Source organism: Poecilia formosa, unplaced genomic scaffold (genome assembly GCF_000485575.1).
Source record: "Poecilia formosa unplaced genomic scaffold, Poecilia_formosa-5.1.2 Scaffold686, whole genome shotgun sequence".
NCBI lineage: Eukaryota > Metazoa > Chordata > Actinopteri > Cyprinodontiformes > Poeciliidae > Poecilia > Poecilia formosa.
The window spans coordinates 24,702-32,170 of NW_006800625.1; the positions used below are offsets into that span (position 1 = coordinate 24,702).

A 7,469-nucleotide genomic window follows, 5' to 3' on the forward strand; every position below is an offset into this window, starting at 1 on the left:
GAGACATTTTAAAAGATAAAAGACGAAACAAAAAGAAAAGGCGGTGGATGAAAGACGACGGGAGCAGCAGCTCCATCTGCTGCACTATGATTTGGAGGTGACTGTTTTTTCATAGTTAACATTTTAACTGAATAAACATAATAATGACCTTTAGATTTAATAATAAACATTTCCATCATCTCTGATATCCACCGGACTCTCAGTTGCGTGACATGTCAGCTGTTTGGGATTTTCCTCTGTTCTGACGTCACCGCGCTTTCTGATTGGCTACCTGTCACATTCAGCAGGTTGTATTCTCGTTCCCAGTCAGGGAAAACCCCACAGGCTGCGATAAAAGGACCGAGACAACCAAATTGGGTTTATTCAGGACTTAGCGGGAACACCAACATGCAGAAGCCTGATCTGACTGTTCATCCCCCTCCACGGTAATAAGGTTGGGGACCACTGGTCTGGAGGACTGGCACAGCGCCCCCTGCGGGCACCACACCACACTGCTCCGTTTGGTTCTGATGCTGAACTCTGTTCTGGTCCAAATACTGGAACGGTTCTAGTTCTAGTTCAGGTTCTGGGTCTGGTTCTGGTCCGTACCTTGGCCTGATGGTGGAAGGTGCATCTCTCGTTGTAATCCTGGAACTTCTTCTCCTGCCGAGCAGCTTTACTCACCTGCAGGAAGGAGGAACAGACAGTGAGCGCTTGCTGCTCTCTGATTGGACGAGGCGCGTGATGATGTGGCGGTGAGTCGACCAACCATGGCGGAGCAGTTGTAGTAATCTTTATGTGTGGGTTTCCATGGTTTCAGGCAGCGCCAGCAGAAGCCGTGGTTACATTTGGCACAGGTCATGCTGGGAACAGACAGAGACCTTCATCACCTTCATCACCTTCATCATCACCATCTTCATCTTCATCACGTACTGCAGGCAGCCCTCGTTCTTCTCGATCTGCGCCTGGCAGCTGGGGCAGCGCTTGGAGATCAGCTTGGCCAGATGTTTGCTCTGCGCCTCCATGCTCATCCCCTCGTAGAACCCGCCGTCGTCCATCCACTGGGACATGTGGCTGCAGCTGGCCGGGTAGTGGGCCTGGGGGCAGAGGTCAGGAGGTCAGCGACCCGGGCCGGCACCAGGAGCCGCACAGACACCAGCACACGGCCGGGGGCCGACCGGGAAGCAGCTTCTGGACCGTGACCCACCCTTAAACCGAGACGTACCGACCCCGACCCGCCCTACGGCGTGACCTCTGACCTCGGGGAAGTTGCAGCTGAAGCAGGAGGACCAGCAGCAGCGGGAGCAGGTGCCCATGCTGCCCACGGCCTCCTTGCAGAGGATCTGGTCGCAGCCCTGGGGGTTGGTGCACCACGTCAGGTTGGAGCAGCACTCCACGTAGCCTCTGAGCAAGGCGTTCTCGTACTGTGCAGAGGAGAGCGGGGTCAGAGCCCGGACGACCCGCTGGGGGGCGGCGAGCGGCGTTACCTTGGCGATGGTGTCCCTGTCCGTCAGGATGCCGAGGAAGAACTGGGAGGTGGGCTGAGCCTGGCAGTCTGTGATCGGACAGTTACAGTTCATGACCAGATTCTGTTCGATCCGCGCCGTCAGGTACTCCTGCCAACATGACTAGAAGGGACAGAGAGAGAATCACAACCAGAACACCGAACACACACTGAACACACACACCGAACACACACTGAACACACACTGAACACACACACTGAACACACACACCAAACACACACCAAACACACACCGAACACACACACTCCGTCTCAGCCCCCTACAGCTTCGGGGCGGTTCTGACCCGGCAGCAGTAGTGCATGCAGCTCAGCGTGGGGACGGGCTCGGCGTCGGGGCCCCGGGGCCCCAGGCAGACGGGACAGGTGGGGGCGGGGCTGGGCGGCTGCGGGTTCCTGCAGGTGAGGCCGGCGGCCATGATGAGGGCGTCGGGGTCGTCGGTGTAGCGCTGCACCAGCAGGTCCACGTTCCACCTGCAGTGGATCAGCAGGTGTTCGGCCCGGTCCGAGTCCAGGCTGAGGGTCACCGACACCTGTGGGGACAGGGAGAGCGTCGGCGGCCTGATCGCCATGGCGACGCAGGGCGAGAACCGCCACAGAACCCGTAAAGAAACAGGCTGTTGTCAGCGGTGACGAACTCTGACCTGCTGCACCGTCCGCTGCATCAGCTGACGGACTTCCTCCTGCGTCATTGTCCGGCCCATCGAGAACAGAACCGAGTCCAGAACCCCGTCCTCAAACCGCAGCGGTGCCGGTACCAAACTGGGAACATGAGGACAGAATGAGACGGAGCGGGTCAGAACCGGGCCGTGTGTGTGCATGAGGTCAGGGGTCACACCTGATGTCGGCCACGCTGTCCTTCCTGGAGCCGGCGCGGCCGAAGGAGAACTGGGCGTGGCCCTTCTGGGGCGTGGCCGGGTCCTCGGGGACGAACTCCACGATGTGCGGGTTGTCGTCGTTGCGGCGGACGCAGCCCTTGTTGATGACGTGCATGATGCAGGACAGCACGTCGCCGGTGCTGCAGCCGAAGCGGCCGCCGCCCGGGGAGCGAGCCGCTTCCTGCTTCTGGCACGAGTCCATGACCTGCAGAGGAGCAGCAGGACAGCAAAACCTGGATGATCCTCTTCCACAGAGCTAATTATGTAAACGAGGACGTTACATTCATTCTGCCATGTTGGTTTTGTTGTTTTACTTTTATTTCTAAAATTGTTTTAATGATGTAATGAAGTGATTGATGAGCAAAGCTGCAGTTACATGTGGATCCTAAATAAAATAATGCTGCAATGCAGCGGGGCAGTGGGGCAGCAGTGCAGCGGGGCAGTTGTGCAGCGGGGCAGCTGTGCAGTGGGGCAGCGGCTGACCTTGAACACCAGGTTGTCGATGTGCATCTCCTTCTCCTGCTTCATGATGTGGACGATCAGGCAGTAGATGAAGTTCCTCTTCCTTTCCAGCGTTCCCGCCGCGTCCTCGTCCACATTCAGGTACGTCTGCCTGGGAAGCAGCTGCAGCGATGCAGGAACGCCCTGCAGGCTGCGGGACGCCACCTGCTGGTTCAGCTGCAGCACAGCTGAGGATGGGAGGAAGGTTAGAGAGGAAGAGGAGGATCAAGGCTGCAGCTCTTACCTGTGCTGGGCTCTTCCTCAGAGCTGCAGGTCAAAGGTCCTCCGTCTGCGATGAGCGGCTGCAGAGCGTGCAGCAGCACGGCAGCGGACAGGCCGCTCTCCTGCAGCAGCTGCTGCACTCTGACCTCCTGCAGACACACGGCGTATCAGAACCTGCCAGAACCCCAGCGCCACCGAGACCCGGCTGGATCCTCACCTCCTGAGCGTTGAAGTGCAGCAGAATGAACATCTGCAGCGTGGAGACGTGCAGCGTCCAGCCGCCCAGCCGCAGCTCGCCGTGGCCCAGCCACGTCCACTGCAGCCGCCGAGGCTTGGAGTGGCTCAGGCTGTACATGGACTGACCTGCAGACACGGGATTAACTAAACCCGACTGGTTAAACTAAAGCCCGGCTCCAGACCAGCAGCAGAACCAGAGCTGAACAGAACCTCAGTGCTTACCCCGGCTTAAGTTCAGATCAACCTGGTTTAATCCAGGATGAATGTGGCTTAAGCAGCAATTAAAGCGGTTTAATCGCAGTCAGGAATAAAGCAGAGATAAACCAGTTCACCCAGTGCTGGCCTCACTGGAACTCACTGTGGCTGTAGAACTGGGTGAAGTGGTTCAGGTAGGAGCAGAGCTCAGCTGGAAAATGTTTGGCTGGTTCATCCAAGAAGCAGCCCGAGGACACGGCCCAGCACCGTGGAGACAGAACCAGAACCTGGACCTCCGCCTCCTCCTCGGACTCCACCCAGTCTTCCATGACCTGCAGCAACAGAAGGACAAAGGAGGAAGGAGGCTGAGGGCCGATGGCCCCCTGCTGTCCCCCTGCAGCCTGCCGCCCCCTACCTGGTCCTGCTCCTGCAGGTGGCGGTCCAGCTGCTGCAGCCGGTACAGGTGGAACTCCTGCTGCAGCTCCACCGACTCCCTCAGGTTCTTCAGCATCTGCTGAGGGAAGCGACTCGGGAAGCAGCTGCCAATCTGGTCGATCACAGCGCTCTCCAGCCATACGTTGCCCTGGGCGAGCAGCCGGTCCCCGAGGTAGTACCTGCACAGGTAGGAGGGGGGCGGAGTCTCATCGCTGCTATGGAACTGGGTCGGTTCTGCTGGGGCATTCCTACCTGTAGAAATGCTCGAAAGTGTTGGCGAGCTCCAGGCCCGACAGGAAGAGCATCGGCTCCAGGAACTGCTGCAGTCGCTCCAGGGTCTCCACTCCACCAGAGGGCGCCGCGCTGGCCTGGATCATCTGGTCGATGTACTGAGCGAAACGCTCACTGACCTGCAGACACAGGAAGTTAGGAAAGGAGCCATCAGACTCTGGAAACCTGAGCTTCACTGACACAAAGCAAGGGGGCGACCAGAAAACCTGGAAAAGCCTGGATTAAATCTGAGTTAGTCCTGGATTATCACCGTCTTCCATCAGTGGCTGGAGAGACTGAGGACATTCAGATGTCCACTTTGGACAAAATAAACAGCTGCTCCGTAGACAGAGGCTCAAACACCAGAGAACCGTGGTCTGGTTCACTGATGTCTCAAGGACCAGTGAGGACGAGGAACATTGGTTTAAACACAGACATGTCCACACTTGGGACAACAAAGGACAGGTGGTTGGAGAGAAGAGTGAAACAAGCCATTCGTGATCCACTGATCACGGTTTGACAGGCTGGACCCGTCCTCTCAGGTGTTCACAGGATGGGGCCCTGGACGGCCCAGTCAGAGTGACTCTTCAGCCTGAAGCTCCTCTGGAGGGTGAAGTGTCACTCCTCCACAGGAGCCTTAAGCCGGACGCTCCTGATTAGACCCGGCCGGTTCTGGACTCACGTGCATGGCTCTGAGGATGGAGAGCTGCAGCAGCGCAGCAGAGAAGCCGTGTCTCAGAGCGAGGACGAAGGCCGTCTGCTGTCCGAACAGCTCCTCCATGGCGTTTTTCAGGCGCAGGTACAGACTACGATAGCGCTCCACAAAGTCCGGCAGGCTGCAGCTGGACTCCAGGAACTTCTTGACCTGGTGGAGGTCACATGATGCAGAGTTCAAAGTTCATGACTGAACAGGACAGATGACAGGGTTTACGTTGGTGTGGCTTTACCTGCCGCTGCACCACTCCCTGCCAACAGAGGGCGATGCCTGCAATGCTGCTGCTGCTCTTCACCTTAGGCTTGGATGAAGACGAGGAGGAGGAAGAGGAAGCAGCAGGGGAGTCTTTGTTTTTACCCTCTTTACCATCTAGAAGACAAACGGCACAGGGTTGTTGAATGGAGCGGGGTGAAATCAAAAACAGAAAACTGCAGCCACAAACACAAACAAACAATAAAAATTAAGCCAGGCTGCGACTCCTTCCTCTGCTTCCCTCTCACTGGGAACCGGGTCAGAACCGGGTCAGAACCGGGACCACCATGGGAGGAGCTCAATGGTTGAAACTCAAAGAAAACATGGCCACATCTGAAGAAGCTGAGTGGTTTGGTGGGTTCAGGCGCGCCCTGCTGGATGCCTTTACACCTGCAGGGTTTTAGTTTTAGTGAGCAGCGCCCTCTTGTGTCGAGTCAGAAGATTAACAACCCACTCAGTGTTCTCCATCCAGCAGGGGGAGCCGTGCCAGGACCCTGGCCTCATCGGGACCAATGAAATGAGAGCAAAAGAAAAAGCAAACGGCTTCAGAACCGAGCTCATACTCACTCTTCAGCTCTTTGCTCCGGTTCAGAACCTCTGCAAACAAAACAAACTCCTTTAGTCTCCAAACTGCCCCGGGGGTGAGGGAGTTCTCATTCTGCCCCGCTTTGAGTTCAGATGATGAACAAATCGGATCAGTACCCCAACCAGTTGGATCACTAATCCTACCCATCAGATAATTAACCTGGTAGGTACTCGGATCACTAACCCATCAGATCAGTATGAAACCCGTCGGATCAGTACCGAGGGTTTCCCCCAGAGGACTTGTCCACGTGGTTTTGTATTAAAAGATGTTACTGGAAGACACCGTCTGCCAAACGCTATTTAAACCCACAACTGTAGCGTCTCAACAACAGATGAAAAATACAATTAAAATGAATACTTGCTCTTCTGTTTAATCCATATTGCGTAAGGAGCCCCATCAGGCCCCCAGGGATTCAGGGCCCCATAAATGCTAATATTTTAACACAAACCACAGACATATAAATGCAACATTTGTTTATTGAGATTATAATTGCTGGTAGATTTGATGTAATGGTTCCAGTGGCGATTCTAGCCCTGTTTTATCTCAGCACCCCTGAAGGGTTGCCACCCATCCCGTAAAATATGGAGTCGTCCCATATTTGGCCGTTAAATGTGCGACCCCTATTGAACCGATACATAAATGCCCAACAGACTCGCCTGTCACACACATATCAACACTAAGTTTAGCAATAATGACCAAAATAAAACACAGGAAATATTAAGGTCAGCTAAATTCTCGTTGCGGGAGCTGAAGGACCCCAGAACGATACGGACCCGCGCCGTTGCCTAGAGACGGACACTACGCAGCCGCAGTGAGCTGCTGTCAACCCGCGTCTTTAGAAAACGTCCCCGACCCGATTCTCCACCGTCCTTAGAACCAAAACCTTTCGTAAAGATGCAGACGTGAGAAGGAAGACGCAAATCCCAGGCTGAATAATATCAGTGAGGATGGAGTCTGTGTCTGTTGCGGCGCAGTGTGCTGCTGTATGACAGACCGAATGGATCAGGACAGGAACCGCAGACCCGTCAGAACCGAAAGAACCAGACAGAGTCTCTTCATCTTCAATCATCTACTGTGGCTGAGACATAAAAGTATGAAGTCCTCTCTCTCTCTCAGACACGACCTCCTCCTGCAGGGACTCGTTGCCGTCCGTGTTTGTGGGCGAGTTGTGTCTCCATTTGGCCAAATGCATTGATTTAATAAATGTCTTGAGTGATTTCACATTCTGGTTTTTGGCTCATTCTTTTGTCTTGCCTGAAAAATCTAAGAGCAGGTAGAGAGACGTGTTATTGAAGCGATGGTAATTTGAGTCTCTCAACACCATTTAAAAAACAAATCATACTAATAGATTAACAGTAAAACCATAAATATTTCCTACACTAAAAACGTTTGTTAGAACTTTCTGTGCGTTTTATTCAGACATGTTGATATATTTGATGAATACACTGTTCTGAGGTCATTTAATGTATGATTTCACTAATATTTTTTTAACGTGGTTTACCAGTTTGGATAATCTGACTTCCAGGATACCATTGTAAAGTATAGAAACAAGATTCTTGCTTGAACCTGACTTCAACAAGGACAAAAACACATGAACAAGTTTGGCTGATCCCCAATTGTCACGTATATTTCAATTGAAATAGGACCTAACCTGTAAGAATCTGAAGAAGTCGTCCC

General features: G+C 54.0%; 1 protein-coding gene across 4 annotated transcripts in view; it reads right to left on the reverse strand.

Moving 5' to 3' along the window:
* Positions 1 to 7,123, reverse strand: part of LOC103130869 (cullin-9) — an 11,085-nt gene extending 3,962 nt beyond the window's left edge. Inside the window, exons 1-17 of one of the 4 annotated variants that reach the window (XM_007542382.2) lie at positions 5,774 to 7,119; positions 5,187 to 5,323; positions 4,922 to 5,104; positions 4,222 to 4,379; positions 3,950 to 4,148; positions 3,698 to 3,866; positions 3,320 to 3,465; positions 3,125 to 3,251; positions 2,863 to 3,068; positions 2,340 to 2,584; positions 2,146 to 2,263; positions 1,789 to 2,034; positions 1,467 to 1,607; positions 1,239 to 1,403; positions 913 to 1,076; positions 749 to 842; positions 589 to 663 (exon numbers count right to left, since the gene is read on the reverse strand). In XM_007542382.2, coding sequence (XP_007542444.1) covers positions 589 to 663; positions 749 to 842; positions 913 to 1,076; positions 1,239 to 1,403; positions 1,467 to 1,607; positions 1,789 to 2,034; positions 2,146 to 2,263; positions 2,340 to 2,584; positions 2,863 to 3,068; positions 3,125 to 3,251; positions 3,320 to 3,465; positions 3,698 to 3,866; positions 3,950 to 4,148; positions 4,222 to 4,379; positions 4,922 to 5,104; positions 5,187 to 5,323; positions 5,774 to 5,939 — 2,739 coding nt within the window. In that variant the 5' untranslated portion in view covers positions 5,940 to 7,119. Of the gene's footprint in view, positions 1 to 588; positions 664 to 748; positions 843 to 912; positions 1,077 to 1,238; positions 1,404 to 1,466; positions 1,608 to 1,788; positions 2,035 to 2,145; positions 2,264 to 2,339; positions 2,585 to 2,862; positions 3,069 to 3,124; positions 3,252 to 3,319; positions 3,466 to 3,697; positions 3,867 to 3,949; positions 4,149 to 4,221; positions 4,380 to 4,921; positions 5,105 to 5,186; positions 5,324 to 5,773 lie in introns of all 4 variants that reach the window. The other 3 variants (XM_007542383.2, XM_016666245.1, XM_016666246.1) reach the window with 3 other exon arrangements.
* Between the last annotated feature and the right edge of the window lie 346 nt (positions 7,124 to 7,469).